General features: G+C 39.3%; 1 protein-coding gene across 14 annotated transcripts in view; it reads right to left on the bottom strand.

Annotated features, from left to right (window-relative positions):
- Positions 1–19441, bottom strand: part of UBR4 (ubiquitin protein ligase E3 component n-recognin 4) — a 154827-nt gene that overhangs the window by 39120 nt on the left and 96266 nt on the right. For all 14 annotated transcript variants that reach the window (XM_077151062.1, XM_077151075.1, XM_077151065.1 and 11 more), the window contains 18 exons: positions 18984–19158; positions 14874–14970; positions 14141–14248; positions 13554–13670; positions 12419–12628; positions 10431–10580; positions 9021–9248; positions 7928–8006; positions 6875–7120; positions 5833–6001; positions 5204–5348; positions 4885–4970; positions 4198–4285; positions 3720–3913; positions 2057–2296; positions 1496–1634; positions 613–738; positions 373–501 (listed from right to left, as the gene is read on the bottom strand). In XM_077151062.1, the coding sequence (XP_077007177.1) occupies positions 373–501; positions 613–738; positions 1496–1634; positions 2057–2296; positions 3720–3913; positions 4198–4285; positions 4885–4970; positions 5204–5348; positions 5833–6001; positions 6875–7120; positions 7928–8006; positions 9021–9248; positions 10431–10580; positions 12419–12628; positions 13554–13670; positions 14141–14248; positions 14874–14970; positions 18984–19158 (2726 nt within the window). The remainder of the gene's footprint in view (positions 1–372; positions 502–612; positions 739–1495; positions 1635–2056; positions 2297–3719; positions 3914–4197; positions 4286–4884; positions 4971–5203; positions 5349–5832; positions 6002–6874; positions 7121–7927; positions 8007–9020; positions 9249–10430; positions 10581–12418; positions 12629–13553; positions 13671–14140; positions 14249–14873; positions 14971–18983; positions 19159–19441) is intronic.

Raw genomic sequence — 19441 nt, 5'->3', positions numbered from 1 at the left:
ATTGGAGTTGTCATATCCTTCTAGTCTTTCAAACATGGCAGGGAACAGACTCTTAGCACCCAATTTTTTAAAACCAGTAAACCCTCTACAAAAAGAGGGATTGAGTTGATGGACAAAAAAAAAGAGATCTTTGATAACCTCCTATCTTCATTATTCTCAGTTTCTAGACTGAACTCAACTCTCCAACAAGCACCAGAAAGCACAGAAGGAGAGACCCTGTTTGGTACAGTCATGTAGATTCAGCCTTTTCAGGTGGATTGGGGAAAGGGAAACACCAAAAGTTAAAGTGCTGATGAGCGCTATGGGGCTGCTTTAAAAACATTATGATAACACTCAAACAGGACATACTAGAAAGTTGCTTTCATTCGTTACCTGGATGATTTTGGAGAGTTCATCAAAAGAGTTCTTGCAATCTCCACAGTACTCCTGAGCCAACTGTAGGATATAACGATTCACTGTGGCTGAAGTAGAACTGATGCCCCCAGCTGTTCCTGAGTCATCCTGGAACCCCAATAAATAAGTGGTCAGGCTTCCATATAAAGATAATCAGGATACCATCTTCTGATCACGACCCAAAACTCTCTCCAAATAACCCTTATAGCTTGGTATTACCTGTGGCTTTTCTGGAGCTGCCTCATTCACTTTGCAGAGCAGGTTCTCCAACTGTGGCCGATGTCCCATCAGCTGATGATACACTCGGTCAGCTTTGTCCAGAAGTGTATTGATGTTGGAAACAGCCTAGACAGGAAAAGACAAGGATTATACATTAAGCCTTTTCAACATGGTGACTTTCATGGAGTAATCCTAATTGTTAACCACTTATTGAAACATTTCTTACAGGTCTAGAACTGTGTTTCACATATTATCTCTAGTCTTCACAATAATCCTGTGAGTGGGAATATTATTTTAAATAATATTCAATGTACATATGCAACATATAATATACAATTCTGAGAGAACTAATTTATATGCCAGGTTACACAAGTATTAAAAAACATAGCTGGAAATGGAAGTTTTTTGTACTTCTAACTCCAAAGGTAGTTGTTTTCTACTTTCCCATGCTGCTTTTCATAGCTATCCCAGTAGCTGTCCTCATTTTCAGCTGCCCTCAGATAATACAGATCCACTACATCATGCTGGCTTGGGAATTAGCAATCAGACAGTCTACTACTGAGGGAAGGCCAACAGCCTCAATGTGTAATAGCCTGTGAAACAAAGCTAAGGCAAGTCACCCAACTTCTTCCTGACTTTTCCCTCTGAAGTTATTTGCCCCTTGAGCTACTCTAGTTTCAATGAACACATCTCTGAAATCCTATATAAACCATGTATTTCAGCATACCCTATGACATCATCCACTCCCACCCAAAAGCTGGACCCTGGAACTGGTACTGATTTAAGGAAGGCTATTAGGCTAGAAGGAAAAACACAATGAACTAAACCAGCTCTGACCAAAGCTCAGACCAAGACTCTAAGTCTAGACCAGTTCTGGCCTCACCTTCTTCCGATCTTCTTCATTCTCAATGGGATCCACTGCACAGCAAGGCTTGGCATAGAGCATAAAGTCAAAGCGAGCATATTTACAGAAACCACAGGCATTGCAGAGGAAAGGATCCTTTTCATCATAGTTGATAGATCTGAGGAATCAAAGTGTTTGGGTCAGAAAGGGGCAGCAAAGTGCTGGTGGACTGTGGGTGACTGTGACATGGATCATGGCACATTTCTGGAATATACTCTGGAAACTCTTCCAAGGATTATTGGAGCAAGAATAACATATAGGAGAGGTTGACTTAAGCAACCAATAACAAGAAAGGCCCAGAACTAGAGAGGACCTGCCTACCGCACACACCCCCCACACACAGACACACACACACACTAGGCCAAGTAGACCAATACACACATCTCTCCTTTCTCTCTCTTCTTAGACCAACTCTACTCACCCATAATCCTCAAATTATTATGAGACCACCAGACACTGAAACTTCCCACACCGAAACTCTTTCAGAAAAATATAAGATACAAACTTGGCCTCTGGCCTGGATGATAACCACTGGCTTACCTGCATTTGTGACACTGGTAGACATTCTCTCCACAGTTGCCACATACACCTGGGTTGGCAGGGACTGAGGCACTACAGCGTGGGCACTGCAGAGTCTCTGTGGAGGCCTGATAGTTTTCATAGAAGTCTGCAAACTCAATCATGAGATTGGAGGCCACAATGGGCAATGGCAGGTCAATCTTTACCTCTGTCTGCCCAGGGGTCAGCTGAACCTTCTTGGCTTTATGCCAGCGAGCCGGCCTAGGAGAGACCATGTCATTTAGAGGGACAGAAGGGCCAATATCCTCTTGTTTAACCCGCAATGGTCTGATGAGTTGAAGAGAATGATTACCCTATGAATTTCTCTAAGGCAATTAAGTGGTTACTTTAAGGAAAACAAAGCTGGCAAATGACTAACAACCTAATTTCTTTTCATTTTCCACTATATTTTTCTCTATAAAAAAGAATAGAACATACATTTTAAAGCTGTTAAACAGGATGATTTTTGAGATTCCAGAAAACAACAGAAGTGTGTCCATTATGCAATGCTGAGGTCTACAACACCAAAAGGTACAAAGATGATGACTACCACAAGTTCCCATCATGACAACTACCTTGAAAGGAGAAAGCTAGGTTGCTTAGAGAGGCAAAGGAACATACCCCAGGATCTAGACCAAATGCCAAATAGTCACAAAGAGGAAAGGCAAGCAATAATTTAGGGATGATTACATCAATATATCTATAGGTAATATTTACTGAGTACTTAACTACATGCTAGGCTCTGTTTTTAGCACTTTATACATATTATTGCATTTAGTCCTTAAAATAATACCCTAAAAGTAGGGACTTATCTCCATTTTGCAGCTGAGGAAACTGAGGTTAAATAACTTTTTCGAGGTTACAAAGATAGGTAGAAGAGCTGGGATTTGAGCACACATAATCTTATACCAGTAGCTATGCTGAATCAACACAGTATAAAATCCAATCAACCTCCTCTGGAGCGGAATGGGTTATACTAATGAGCAACTCCTATTTTCAGGTCACCAATGTTAACTCTGCTTATCAAAGGGTAAAATTCTTTTAGGTGAGCTTCTAGTGACTATTGGTTGTTGATATGTTACATTCTATTCTGCCTCTTGGAACAACAGCAATATTTCCATTCTGTGTACTGAACAGCACTCAAATCTTAATATTCAAGTAGTATCTACCTACGTCCCCAATCAAATAGCAGTGCCTGAGACTTAAAAAATAAGAGCTCTGTCAATGTAGAAGTCAACACTGTAACCCATGCAAGTGACTATTTTGTCTTGGCCCATCCATATATGACATGTCTCAATTCACAACTTCCCAATATAGAAGGTTTTATATAGAATAGAATTGCTCTAAGTAAAAGGGGTATGAGAAGGCTAGAGTCCCCCTCACTCAGCTTCCCTTCTCCAGGCAGGATGTTGAACAACTTCCACAGACCCTAGAGCCCCAATGGACGTTATTTTTAAATATCCTTTGTTAACATCCTTAGAAACTGGTATTTCATTTTTGCCCCTCAATCACAAGTGAAGTGGATGAAAGGACACACTGGGCCTCTAGGGATGTACTGCTTTATCCAATTCCAGGAATCAAGGCCAGCATCTGGAATTGGGCCTTACAAGCATGTTGCCCCTCCCCAAGTCTGAAAAGCTCATACTTGTTTTTCAATTCCACGATGGCCTGCACAGTTCGGTTGTTATAATATAGATTGATGGTCCGCACCATCTTAGTCCGTTTCAGGTCCCCAATTTTCACTGTCACTTTGCTGATGGTATGACTGCCAATGAGCTTCACAACCTGCTGGGTGGTAGTGTACCGTGTGTCCACTTTGATGGAAGACAACTTGATATACTAAATGCAAGAGTACACATGAGATACTGTATTAGTTCAAGGCTAATGGTGCATCCTGCCATCTTCAAAATTCATCAGTGTAACCCACTCTTCACCCATGGATGGAGTTTCTATTGAAGATAACAAATACAGCAGCAGGTAAGAACTCACACTGTTGTCCTTAGGACATTTAGGATGACCATTAGGAAAGGAACACTTAAACGATAACTATCAATCTCTGGAAACAAGAAAGCCACCAGACCTATAAGATTCAGGACTGTCCATGTGAAAGACTGGTTACTTACACAAAATGGCACTTCTGGATTATTACACACCAAACAGGGATCACTCTCTAGGTAGTAGCCATCAAACTCCACTAAGCCAGACAAGGTGCTAAGAAAGAAACCAGTCTTAGTACAAGAAAATTCTCATTTTCATTTCTTCACAAAGAAACCATGAAAAAGTCATGGCTCAATGTTTCCCAAAGTCAGCCCCACCCTAGTGAGAACACAAGGAAACATGAGAAGTTCCAGAAGGATTTAAAAGTCACAGGAAGGAATTTTCAACTAATCAACCTTAGATGTTTCCTATTTCTGAACTGTCCTGAGGTTACCAGAATCCTAAAAAGTTGCATTAAGATTTATTTAAAGAATGGTCAGAATTAAATTTACAAAAAAAAAATCACTGAATCATATACTTAAGATAGGTGAATTCTGTGGTATATATAAATTATAACTCAGTATCAGACTTGGACCCTTGAAACTCATGACCTTCTTATGTTTGCTGCTTACAAAACCCTAAATTCAGCAATTACATTTTGAGTATCTTCTATGTGCAAGGCCCTGGGCTATGCAACAGGGATTTGAAGGTCAATTAGACAGGGTCACTATTCTACAGGGATAGTATCAATTCATATGTAAGAGCCTAACACATGCAAACAGCAACTCAGACTGTTGACTAAGGTTCAAGGTAGAGATCAAAACAAAGCTCACTTATAAATATTGGAGTTGGGATGATTGGTAAGAATGTGGTTTTGAGTCCGCAGAATCTCCACAGCCTTCTGTGAATATTCCTTTAACTGAAACAGAATTCAATAAAGAAATATAGTTAAAGCCCAAGAGAAAGTCTTAATAAAAAGACTTGATTTTCCTTTATACTTAAGGGGAATGCTTATTAAGAAATGCAAAATTAGATATGTTTAAGAGATTTCAAATGTGGACCTCCTTTCTGAATTGGGCTTAAAGTTCTTAATGCAAAGAACAAAAAGGTAAATATAGCAAGTCAGATTCTCTGCCCATAAATCAATGTTACCTTCTTCTCCGTTTGTGGGGTTTTCAAGGAGAAATATCCTAGTAGATCCACAAACTGGGCAGCCTTCCGGCCATAGGCTGGGAGTTCTGGCCATATGGACCACATCAGATCTAGCAAGAGCTCTTGTTGACATTTGCTGGAGTTTCTGTAGATAAATGTCAGCTCATATTACCAAGCAACAAAAAACTCTAAGACTCCTCCATTTATCATCAAGGCCAATACCAGCTAGAGCCTGCAGATTTATCTATTTCCCCACATGTATGGATTAAAGTTGAATGGTTTCGTTACTATTTTGACAATTTATCCTAATAGAACGAGCATAGTCATCTACTGTCTTCAGGAGGAGGTATCATCCAGTATTACTCAAGAGCAGAAACTGAGCTTTTTCAGTGGAAAGAGTTAAGCCTGGTCATTTTACAAACTCCTTAAAATAGCCTTCTGCATGGAAAAGAGTCTCTGGCTTGTGCTACCCGGAGTGACCAAAAAGCAGGTAACTCAATGAAGAACTCTCTAATACTGCAGAGGATTTGACTGCTGTAAACAGTCACTGTGACCATGAGCATGTAACACAAAACCAAGAGAGAACAACAACATCCACTTCATCCCATACTCACGCAGATCTGCCCTACCTGTAGATATGCAGTGTCAGACAATGGGCCTGCCAGCGCACCGAGGAAGAATTAGACTCTAACAGGAAGCAACGCAGAAACTGGACCAGAGTTTCCTTATCTGCAAATTTGTTCAATTGATTCACCAGAGCTGTACACAGCTGGTCCTCTTGGCTGCCTGAGCTCTCACCTGCAAAACCAGGGCAGAACTGAGGGCTGAAGTATGAAGAAGTCATCTAGGTTCCTAAAGCCTGTGCTGCTAGATGGAGAGGGAGAGTATTCTGTTTATTTCTCAAAGTTTCAACTAAATGGTTAGAATTTGCAATTTTCAGTTTAGGGAACACAAAGGTCAGGCCCAAAAGAGATCAATACCACACACACACACACGGAAAGTACAAGATAAAGTACCTATGTTAGACTGGTGCTAAACAAATATAATTATACTGGAGGAGGAACTTTCTTTCAGAAAACTGCTATCTAAAACAGCTAACACTACTGTAGATTTGTCCAGACACATGAATAATTAATTAGGGAAATGTAAAACACCTCCATTGCTCTCAACTCCTGAGCAATCAGTCTTAGGCCTCCAAGGGCCATGAAAAGCAGTGAAGCAGAAAGGTTGCTCAGAGAGGTAAAGGTCGGCTAAAATGGCTGTGAAATTTAAAACATACATATTTATAAAAATATAAATTTTATAGTTTACAAGGCACATTCAACTCAGACAACCACCCCAGAGAGCAGGTCTTGGTATTATTTTACCAAAAAAGAAACCTAAATTCAGATAAAATGGCCTACTAAAAATGTTAAAGGTCAAGTCCCTAGATGAGTTTAGTGCATTTTGACCTTTACTACTACTGTCACTTGTATAGAAAGTCACATTTGTTTAAAGTGTCACCTTAAATATGACTGAAAATGAGACAAAAGTAGACACTAGAGAGTATTTGGGTTTTAGGTCATCTATAACTCAGGATAAAAGCACTTTGAAAAGAACAGAATAAACCTTGTGCTTCAATAAAAGTTAAAATACACCAGCCTGGTCACCAAGAAAGAGAGAGACTCTTACCCTCTTTCTCCTTTTCCTTTTCTTCTTTCTTGCTCTTTTTGGTGGTTGACTTAGACTGTGTTGTGGCTTGTCCAGAACTAGAAGCCACAGGGGCAGAGGAGGAAGAAGCACTAGAGGACCCTGCAGAGGCTGCCATAGCAGCAAGCACTTTGCTGCCACACAGAGCACAGGAGAGCAGCTGTAGCAGCACTGGAGACACTCCTTCGTCCACTAGGAAACTGACTTGGAGCAGGAAGTACAGGACAGCTGGAAGCAGAGGAGACAGTGGCTAAGCTCTGAGATAACTTCAACTACATGTCAAACATCTACAATTAGATGTCACTTTTCCACACAGTCTAGACCATCCTATTCCCACCAGCTTCCTTGTCCAAGCTATCACTGCTGAATGTTGACAAGAATTTATATCCTCTGTGGAAACATCTGACAAGTATTATAAAAACTACATATGGACTGGATCCCAATCCCCTCTTCTTTAAATAAGATTATTCTCTAGAATTCATATATCTCTCTTTAGCCTTACTATTACTATCCTAACCTCTCTCAATCCATTCCACAATGCAGCCAAAGTCATTTAAATCCAAAATTCTTGAACTCTTAGGATGATCAAGACGTGGCTGCCCCCTTCTCTCACCACTCCCTACTAAGCACACACTACTCCAGTCATATTACACTTCTTTGAGTTTCTTAATCATTAAGCTCTCCCAGCCTCAAAATATGCTAGTCCTTCTGCCAAAAATGATGCTCCCTCCTCCACCCCATTTCATCCTTCACATCTTGGTTAAAATGTCACGTCCATTCTGGAGGCTAGAGATATTCCTACTTTGTGCTCCCATAGCACCCCAAATTTTGTCTACTGGCCCTTATCACTCTTAGATTTTTACTTGTCTTCTTTGCCAGGCTGAAAGTTCCATGAGAGCAAAATTCATGTCCATATATCTTGCTCATGGTTATATCTCCAGCATCCAGTTCAGTGTTTGGCACATTGTTAGCCTTAATAAATAGTTCTTTAAAAATGAATTAATAACAGCAACCAAAAGGAACAGCACTGCTTACAGTCGTCTTTGATGCAGAATTTCTGCCAGTTGATGGTTCTCTGGGCAGCAATCTCTGCACAGGCTTTCAAGTGCTCCATCTGAAATAGAAACCGATCACTGAAAATGAGTAACTCCTACGAACAGTCCAAATACCTATCATACCTGCTGCTTTGAGTTGTCATCATCCTGGCTTTGGATTGCAAACTGATCATGGTCCTCTGTACAAGGGAAGTGCTTTCTGGAATGTCTGATTGACCCAGGGTCCTGGTGAAACTAGGCACCAAGACCCCATCCACTGCTGCAGATCTTACTGAATTCTGTCTGTTCTACTATACAAAGGCTTTTGTTTTCAGAAAACCTCCAGATTATAAGGCAGTGGCTAAGGAGGTCATGACCCAAGAAACTATCAGCAAGCCTACCTGTGTCCTAGCTACAGCACAAAAGCAAGGACTTGAGATGAGCAAACCAGGATTCAATATTGAAGATGTTCTTTCCAGATGCTCACATGCAAAATATTCAATTTATGCTCCTAAATTCAAATACCTTCGTCTTTAGGCAATAATATAATATATATCTATATATATATATATATAAATAATATATAATTAATATATATTAATAATATAGTAATATATTAATTATATATTATATATTAATTATATATTAACATATTAATAATATAGTAATATATATATATATTACTGCCTATATATATTTTTACCCTCAAATAATTTTCTTCAGAACAGTGATATATTTTTAAATTCTGACCTCCACTATCACTTTAGTTATTCAAGGACCAAATCAGAAGCACACAAATTTCAGGTTTTCCTGTCTATGATGTGAGCGGTTGCAAAAGACACTGGTAAAAAGCTCAAGCCACCTCATCTCTTAATGGAGAAACCACTGACAAGCTGGGGAAGTGGTGCTGGGAAAATTACAGACCCTACAGCCACACAGAATGGTATCCAGTCAGGTATGATGGATTTCTCCTAATCTCTATCCTGGCCATATTCTCTAGATATTCCAAACCCCTGTAATGCTCCAACCTATTACCTATTTGGCTGTCTCATCACATGCCCTCTCCCTGCCCTACTATTTCCCAGCCCTCGTACCAGGCTGATGAGTGTGTCATACTGCAAGGCGGAGCCTGAGCTGGCTGTAACCACACTTGCCCGGAGGAATATCCCCTGTTCCTCTAGCAGTTTCTTGATTCCACGCACGTGGGAGTCCAGGGTGTGCAAATCCCGGAGCTGGCGGTACTTCTCCTTTGAGCCACAGATGAAGAGCAGAAGTTTGCGGACTTGACGTCGCACAAATGGAGTTTGTTGGATCATCAGATACTTTAGGGGGAAAAATGAAATAAAGAATAAACAACTTGGAGTTGTATGTGTACTAACCATGGCTCCTCCACCCTGGATTTTAATGAACTGTTACTACTTCCTCCAAGCTAAGCTGGCCTCTGATGAACGTAGTCTTTCTTAAAGGGATCCAGAGAAATAAATAAAAAGAGAGGAGTCAAAGAAAAAAGTAGCAACATTTATGCTCCTCTTTCTTGAGTACTTAAAACCCTACTGGGAAGTTGGTCATTCCAGGCTGCCCAAAGTGAAGCTAAAAGGAAAGAAACATTCACAATCATTTTTTCAGGTAAGAGAGCTAGGGAAGAGGCTGAGTTGATATGGTATTCAACTGGAAATGGTCATGTGGGGGTTGCTAACAAATTATTCTTTCCATAGTCAATCTCATGCTTGCTGTACTAGTTATTAAGCTATTATCTTGGTTTCAAACACACCCTGCCATATTTTGCTCTGTGAGTGCAGTTCTGAATTATGCTAACTGCGTGGCTTCTTTGCCAGCTGGCTCCTTCTTAAGTTCGCCAATAGGAAACAGTGGAGGAAATATGGAAGGCAGGGGAAGAAGGGCTGTACTTCCTTCTGTGAGCCTACTATCCTAACATCAGCGCTTTCCCCAATAGCTACATTTGGTTGTAATCATCAGCTTCTTTCAGTATTCCCAGACTAGTATAAGCCGCAGTACCAGAGTCAGCCATATCACGTTCCCTCAGAGCTCCTGTGGTACCAGCAACAGCCCCTCTTCAGAGATCTAAATCCCACAACCACCAGGCCTCTCCTCTTCATGCACAGGTCTATTGGTAGCCACATCTTGTGTTACCACAATTTTTCCTTTTTGTCTTTTTGGTTGTCTAATACCTGTTTAACCAATTTCCTATCTTTCTAAGATAACCGAGGTAGTTTCTGTTTTCCTGACAGAGCCCTGAATTATTAAACTTGCCCACTATTATTACAAATGGGGGAAGTTAAACATACAGAATCAGAAGCTAAAGCAGATGGCTTGCTTTCATACACATTTTCCAAAGTTTCACCATATATTAGACCATGACCTAAATGAGTGAGAGGGACTCTAAGGGAAATATTGACTGAAAAATAGGAAGGACAGAAAATGCAAGGGAGTCTCAGCAGATGTGTCCCCTCCTTGACTGGCACATGCTTGGGACCTTCACTTACCTCTGAGAGAAAGTAAAACCATGAATGGTCAAAGACAGGAGGTGGGATTCGAGAATTGGTGTCAGCGATCTTTTTGATTTGGTATGGAAGCCGCAGCACCATCTCTGTTAGAAGTTGAGTATAGGCTTCAAACACATCAGCAGCATGGCCCTGGGAGAAGATCATTTCTGTGAGAATCCACGTCTGTCAATTTTCTTCTATCACAATCAGGAAAAAAGCTGGCTTATTGCCCACTAGGTATATTATAAATTGAAATTGCTAAATGGTGCCTCACAAACTAAGAGCCATCAATGATGGACAATTTAGTTTACAAATGTAGCAAGGCACCAGGTTTCTGGGAGCAATTTAATTACATGCAAAGGTTATAGTGAAGACAAGAACCATTACTCCTAAAAATTTTAATATTTCACCCCGTGGTTTTTGATATTGGGTTGATTGTACTCTTACACAGAAGACAGAGCTAAAATGTCAAAACAAACAAGCAAAAAACACCACAAACAAAAAAACAGTAGTGGATAAGGATTCTAATTTTCTATGAGATATTTATTCCATCTCGTAAAACCAAACTTTTCCATGATAAGCAAGACATATTTAAATAAACCAAGAGGGTCAGGAGCACCAAACTCAGTAAAGTTTCCTCGTTCACATCACAAAAGGAGGTAGGGTGCTGAGAGACCTGAGGACAGTGGAAACAATAGCTATCACACAAGCTATGTGGCTCCACAAGAAGAATCTGTAAGAATTTGAGGACACAATGTTTTACGTGTAACTAATCACCAGTTATTTATCCATTCTATATCCATGGGCTTGTAAAAAGGAATAAAATGTCTTTGCTGACAGTCTGAGGACAAAAGGAGACAAGTATATCAGTGGATCCAAGTGCGGGCACAGGGTTTGCTGAGAACATAAAGACGATCTCAATCAGACTCGTTAGTGAAGTCTTTGTTAGGGAAGGTTTTCCCAAGGATCCAATGCTTAATTAAGATGGGTCTTGAAGAAGGACTAGGAGGTTAGCTGGATGGGAGAAGAAAGGGATAGAGGAAAGGGAAGAATTTCAGAAGGAACAGTGTGTACTAAGACAACAAGCCACCTGTAGGGAAATGAAGAGATTGGTAGAGCTGCAGGAAGGGGTATGGTAGGTGATAAAGCGAGAGAGTTAAGTAGGTAGCCAGATAATCAAAGAATGTTATTTGGCCTAACAGCTATGGAAAATCACAAAAAGATCATATATATATATATATAAAAAAGAGGGCATGATCAAATTCGCACTATATGCCTGTTATATTCCTATATTGCTCAAAACAATTCTGAGTAGGTGGTAAGAGGACCAGCTAGTCTAACCCATCTAATTCCACTATATGGACTCAAAGGAAGTTGAAGTGGCATTAATAACATTTACTGAGCTTTGATATAAGCTATGCACTACGCTAAGTCCTTTACAAAGATTACCTCATTTGATGCTCACAACAACCCTATAAAGCAGATACTATCTGTATCCTCGTTTTCTGGGTGTAGAAACTGAGGCTTACAAAGTTAGATAGAACTTCTCCAAGCTTCATTGCTGGTAATTGGCTACCTGGGTAGGATTTGTTCCCAGACTCATCTGTTCAGAAAGCCCATCTTCACTAGCATGTTAAAGGACCCCTTAGGACAATGGGGTGAGAGGATGATATGAGACATACACATGATCCACTACTGACAACATCACCATGTATATTCTCATCTTTTTCTAAGGAGCTGAATGTGAAATGAGAGGACTATCTAATTTCATCCAATTTCTTGGGTTCACACAAAGTGATGGGAATCAGAATAGAAGGCTAGAAGTGGTCACATCTTAATTCATATTGAGAATAAAACCCACCAAGGATCCCCGCTCCTTTCTGCAGCTCCTCACACTTAGTGCCTTCAGTTTTACTCACTGATAGTAAGGAGGAGAGTGCTCTGGATGAGGGTTAGGTGTAGTTCTTTGGCCCAGGAAAAGACCTTACCTTCACATACTGGCGGAGAAAGAACGGGCTCATGTCAGGTGGGGATGAAGTTGTGTGTGGTTTCAGCAGTTGACTGGTAGCCACGGGCTCTTCATCATTCTGCTGGCTCTTCCAATACTCCAGCAATGATTTGAGCACATGCAGACAATAGTCCACAGCCCCTGAGCTCAGGAGGGCTGCTGCTGTAGCACTGGAGATGAGGGAAGATGACTGGAAGGGAGGAAAAAAAACACTGGATGAGCAGAGAAGGTAAGAATGGCTTGTAAAAGCTGTGTAATCCAGATGAGTCTCAGAATCCAGAATTAGCTGCTATGGAATTGAGTTAGTCTCTTGAGATAAAACACTTTCCAACTAGCTTAAACACTTTCCCAACTCTTCTAAACAACCACATGGTGAAAAAAAAAGTGATATCACTTCTCAGTTCTACTCTTTCCACACACAGAGGGGCCAGGGAAGCAAAAAATTAGATAACTTTCCCCCTGGAGGGACTTGGTTTTCTCTTTTCCCTTGTGCAACTAGAAAAGAAGCCAATTTTCAAGAAGGAAGGAGAAAACTTTCCACTATAGGCACTTAGGAACCCCATTCTCCTGGTAGAACCAGCTTTCCAAAGGAGATGGGGGTGAGTGAGCACACGAATAAAAAGTAGTAGGAAAGCTACTGTAAATAAAACCATTAGGAGAGCCTTGCAAATCCCAGCAAACCCCACAGCTCATAAGCTCATTAATATTGGATGCAGTTCAGCCTCAATTTTTACCTTCTTGCTTTGTCTTAATCTCCTTTCCACCACATACACACTGCTCTCTTTCTGCTTTATTACCATACCTTATAGCCACATATAGTAGGGGAATTCTCTTAGCTACTCTGTGCCTTGCAGAACAGTCCAGTGCTTTTCAATAAAATTTCCAAACCCTTTAACCCCTCCATCAAAGGAATCGTGGCAAAGATTAGGACTTGGAAGAGATTCTAAAAAGGTGGAAGCTCTGCTCTTGAAGAGATGCCAGTTTAGAATTTTATTCCTTTCAGGCAACAATGACCTTGTTCTAGCAGAAGACTAATCATCTGTGCCCTCTGCCCTAGCACCAACAGACGATTCTCTTAACTTTCCCAAATACTGTAAAGATGACAGTAAAGATACCTCACATATGGAAGACTTGGATCCAGATTTGGTCCGGGACATGAAGACACTTAGGAGTCTCATTACTACCAGATGCACTTCATTCAGGGCGCTGCGTTCATTCTTCTTGGAGACATCCTACAGGCAAAAAGAAGCCCAGAAGCCTGTGCTTACTTAAAGCTTGAGGCACCTCCTAAACAAGACTCCCTCAATCTTATCAGCCCTAAATTTTTCTCAGATTGACTCAGAGATAGAACTAATTCCAATGCATCCTGGACTATATGGACTATACCTGGATAACTGAGAGCTGATACACTTAGGAGGTCATATTAAAATACAAATAACTAATTTAACGTTTGTACCACATGGAACTACAAAATATCCATGAGAGCAGGGACTTTGTCTTGTTCCCCATTTATACCCTGGACCCAAAGGTATCCCTGGGCCAAAGGAAGCACTGAATAGATTTTGTTGAATCAATAAAGCTGAAGTCCTCAGTAAATGGTTACCCCGATACTAGGTAAAATTCCTCTAAGAGAGGAATGACAAACTAAGAAATCAGCTCAATCAATCCTTCTTATCACACAGTTTTGACTCTCAAATTATACCTTTTTATCCATGCCCAGTTCAGCAATAAGCTGGGAGAGTAGGTTGTCCAGGGCCCCCTTATCTTTCTCATCTTCTCCATCCAGATCTGTAGTAAGCATCAGAATGACCTGGAAATCAACAGAGAGATAAAACATGAAAGCTAATTTCCTAAAGGACAACAACTCCAAACACAGGATTTTTCAGAAGAAATCCCTATCTTCTTGACTTCCCTATCAATCACAACTGCAAACTGTTTTAATTTCCAAGTTATTTGAAACTTAAGTGTCCTTAAGTCAGAAGAGTCAAATTTTGGTATAAGCTACAGTTGGCATTACAGAAAATGTTTTGCAAATAGTATGCAAAAAAATTGACTAACATACATCATATCCCACCAAAATAACTTAAAATAGGGCAGAGTGCTATGAACTAAAGAGGAAAGCACCTAGTGGAAGAAGAGCTATCAGACCACACTCTAATACTTCACATAGAGACACTATAGACTCAGAATGTCAAAAATTTTGCTCCTGGCTCTACATTAACTTGCTGGTGACTCTGGAGTTTTTCTTAAATTCTCTGATCCTGTTTTTTCATCTATAAAATGAAGGGCTGTGACTTGCAATTCAAAATTGTATTCCACTATTCTATAACCTAACACCCAAACAAAACCTTACGGGATCTTCTGGAGGAGCAATGCGAGTATGCTCAAAGATGGTCCAACTATAATGTGACAGACCCTGGTGAATTAAGGGATACCTGCATGTATGGGATGGCCCGGACACCTCCAACATTTCGTAATTGGGGCAAGGTCTGCAGTAGTCTCTCCAACAGCATCAGACGGACCATGTGCAGCCTAAAAAGCCAAGGAAAATATATGAAACTTAAGCTAACCAGCAGATGACAGTTTGATAGTTCTTGTCTCCTGCTACTTGGCAACAATGCCAACATTAAGAAAAATGTTAAGAAATACATCTGTTTGGAACCAACAACACAGGAGAAATCTCACTCTGTCAAACAGAGCAAGATTATGCCAAACTACAATTGATGGCACTGGAAAAAAACCTACCACAAGAAAGTGAAAAATATTTCCTAAGCAATCAGATCCTAAATACACTCAGTATCAAAACCAATCCCCCAATTGTGAGCTTCCTAGCTTCTTCTAATACATGGCCCTAATCTGCCTCTGGATGTTGCTTTTTCTGGAATTCTGTGATCTACAAATTCTGTATCATCTAGTTGCAGAGTCGCTCTTCCTCTTCATGCTTCCCAAGCCCTTAGGAAGACCAGTCACTGCTTTACCCTCTCACACCTAGACCACTTTATTTCCTAATGCAGAATTCAATTTCAATTCCACCCTTTCCATATTGGACCCAAGAATTTCTTCATATATTCACAGTTGGCCCCTACCTAGCCCTCATCTTCAGATACACAGCCAGCCTTTGGAACTGTACACCTCTGGTTGGCAGTCTTACCCAACAGTTGAGGAATGAATTAATGGATTAGCTCTCTTAGTAAACTGGTCTCTCCTCAATTTACTCTTGGGAACTACCGGCAAGAAGCCATATGCTTATATATTTTAAAAAGGTGTCATTTTCATATATTGCGAACCCTAGCAGATACCCAGCATAATTTCAAAATAATAAAAGTTTGAGGGCAGGCCATGGTGGCTCAGCAGGCAGAGTTCTTGCCTGCCATGCCAGAGACCCAGGTTTGATTCCTGGTGCCTGCCCATGTAAAAAAAAAAAAAAGTTTGAATGAAGTAAGGGTCTTAACTTGAATAATACATGATTTTTCCAAAAAGGAACCTAAAAGAATGGAGAGATGGTTCTTCAAAGTACAGTAACACATAAAAGTCTAAGCATAAATCAGGCAAGGTGTGTAGGGTCTACAAATGAGTGGAAATTGCTCAGGAATGGGAGAGGAGTACAAGTAAGGAAAGGTAAGATAAGAGTAGCAGTTCAATACACTTTTGTAGATAAAACATACTAAGATTTGAAATGGATTGAAATCTTCAGATTTGGAGAACATACACGTTTATTCTTGTTATTTGTAGAACAATACCAATCTCTGACAAAGACATTTCAAAGAATGAAAATTACATGCTTAAAGAAAATACTAGCAAATTAAATCCAATGCTATAAAAGATAATACATCATGAGCAATTATCTTCACGAAGTTTGTTTAATAATAGAAAAATCAGTCAACGGAATTCATGACATTAAACATAATAAGGACAAACCATATAATTAACTCAATGGATGCAACAAAAACAAATGGAAAACTTCACAACCCATTCAAAATAAAAATGTCTCAGCAAACTAGGTACAGAACTTCATTAATTTGATAATGATTATCTATTTAAAAAACTCTCCAGCTAACATCATACTTAATGGTCATATTGAACCTTTGCTTTGTTTAAAAATGAGTTAAGAATGTCCAGCACCACTTCTTTCAACATCGCACTGGATGCCCACTTGCAATAAAGCAAGAAAAGGTTTTAAAAAATATAAAAATAGAAAAAAGTTAAAAGATCGCTATTTTTAAATGACAAGACTGGATAAGCAGAAAATTCATCAGATTCTACAATTAGAAGTAATAAGTGAATTTTGAAAGGTCACCGGATATCAGATCAAAATAAAAGCAATAATGGGCCCAATAGCAATTAAGAAATTATTAGGGCAGAGACTGAATGAAACTAGAAATCCAGAGAGGTAAGAAGAATCCTGAGATTTATTTTAGAGCATTTGAAGACTTAAGGTCAAAACCTGGTTGCCAGGACCACACAAAGCATCTGCAATAGGAAACAAACCCAGGATCTGCCCAGGTGGGAAGCATATTCTATGAGAGCCTCTCTCATAGGAACTACTCTTTGCCCCAACCCAGAAGCCACCAAAGAAAAATTAGGTGACGGAAATTTTAACACTAAGAGGAGGAGAAGAAAAAAAGAAGCAGTTGCCAAGAATGTAGTTCGGTTTATATTTATTTTATGGTCAATACTTTTATAGGTCCAATTTAAGAAATCTTTGCCAACCTCAAGAAATGAAGACCTTTGTCTTGTACAACATTAAAGGTATTACCTGTTACATTGGATCTATATTTAAAAAGATTTTTGTATATGGTATAAGATAAATGTCAAGATTTGGTTTATTCTACATGGACTGTCAACTGACCCATAACCACCTATTGAAAAAACCAACCTTTCTCCCGCTGTACATAAGTGTCTCCTGCTGTACCTAAGTGCACATGTAAGTCAGAGGGCCATATAAGTGTGGATCTGTTTCTGAATTCTGGTCAGTTCTGCTCATTTTGTCTAACCTTGCACCAATACAACACTGTCTTAATTACCACAACTTTATAATAAGCTATAGTGATATAAAACCCTCTAACTTTGTGAGTCTTCTTCAAGGTTGTGGGGCTATCTTAGCCCCTTGCACTTCCAAATAAATCTTGACATATATATGTCAAAATTGGTTTCTGCTGATCTCTATTACGGGGTTTATAGTCAGTCTATATCAATCTGAAGATGACTGTTATCCTTATAATAATGAGTTTTAGAAACTATAAACATTGGCATATTTCTTCATTTGTTTAGGTCTTCTTTTATTTCTCTCAATTAGGTTTTGTGGTTTCCAGTGCAGAAGTCTTATAGATCTTTCATACGTACTCCTAGGTGTCTAACATTTTTTGATACTAGACAAATTCATTTCAAAAACTTTAAATAATTAAGCACAGGTAACAACAACAAAAAAAAAGAAAAGATAAATACATGAGATATTAGGACACTTGAAGACGAGAATATGATGGTCTAGCACCTATTTAATTAGAATCCCAGAAAGAAAAACAACAGAAAATGAGACAGAAGCAGTATACAAAGAGATTAATGAATGAGAATTTTCCAGAACTAATACAAGATAATAAACCATACATTCAAGAATCCAAAAGTCTACTAAGCAGGACAAATGTGAAGAAATTCACCTCAGACCCTAGTAAAACTACAAAAAATAGTGACAAAATACAGATCTGAAAAGCAGCAATAAAGACATTCCCTTAAAGGAGCAGTTACAACAGGTTTTTCCTCACCGGCCATAATAAAAGCCAGAAAACCATTTTTAATTTGTTGGGGGGGGGGGGCGGGGGGCAAACTGCCAACACAAAATTTTATATCCCTCAAAAAGACTTCCACAAAATGTGAGAAAATAAGACATTTTCAGACTAACAAAATTTAAGAGTTGTAACCAACAGATCTCCTTAAAGAGAATCTAAATTTTAGACTTCTTTCATGGAGAAAAATGATTCTAGATGGAAGGTCTGAAATGCACAAAGAAATGCTGAAAACATTTTTGAGCACAGAAAATAGTAAAATGTGTGTAAAACTAAACAAAGAACTGACCATGTAAACTATATGAAGCAACAAAATACATTTTGAGGGCTTTAAAAAATGATTGCAAAAACCATGTGACTGACACTCCCTTTATCTAGTGTATAGGTAGATGAGTAATAAAGACATGCATGAAAAAAAACAGTTTGGGAATATGGGGAGAAAATGCCCCTATATACACTATATAGACAAATAGTTACAGTACTACTTTAAAAATCTTTTATCAATTGTAACAAATGTAAGTACTGTTAAAAAAAACAGAATTAATAAAAGTGTTATCATCAATTATTATAAATTTTTCACACCAATGCAAGTGTTGGTATTTTATACATGATTTTTCTGTAAACCCACAACTCCTCTAATAAAAAATTAAGAAAAAAAAGTAATATATTATTATCACCACTCCACCTCCTGCAACTGATCAATCATCCTATTTCTGAAACAGTCTTTAACAGAAAGCCTCTCAACTATGAGGATGAAGTCCTCACCTGTTGCTAGTATGGACATCTCCTTCGGCTTCCCCTTCTCCTTCTCCCTCTGAGCCATCTCCTTCCTGGTGCCCAGTGGTGGTGCTGATAGCACCTGTACTTGAGCTGACACTTCCTGGACCAGCTGGATGCCCCTCAGCTGTAGCATCACCATAAGCACTGCTCCGGCCAGATACTACAGAGAAATAGTTAACACACAGAAATCAACTCCCAAAGCTTGATGAAACCCAGTGCATTCTCTGAAATCACCAGTAATTCAAAGGTAACTAGTCGCATTAAAACATTTTTTCTTCTATATACAACTAAGTAAGGACTGAATTCATGATCTTGGCCCATAATACTATGCTAAACTGCGCTCATGGAAGCCATCTGGCCATCCTATAGTATATAACGTCTACTTACAAGAACAATCTTAACCTCAGCTACTGATAAATTTCCATCTCATACTCCAGAGGAAA

This window comes from Tamandua tetradactyla, chromosome 2, assembly GCF_023851605.1.
Source record: "Tamandua tetradactyla isolate mTamTet1 chromosome 2, mTamTet1.pri, whole genome shotgun sequence".
In the NCBI taxonomy this organism is placed as follows: Eukaryota; Metazoa; Chordata; class Mammalia; order Pilosa; family Myrmecophagidae; genus Tamandua; species Tamandua tetradactyla.
This window is presented reverse-complemented; position numbering and strand designations above follow the sequence as displayed.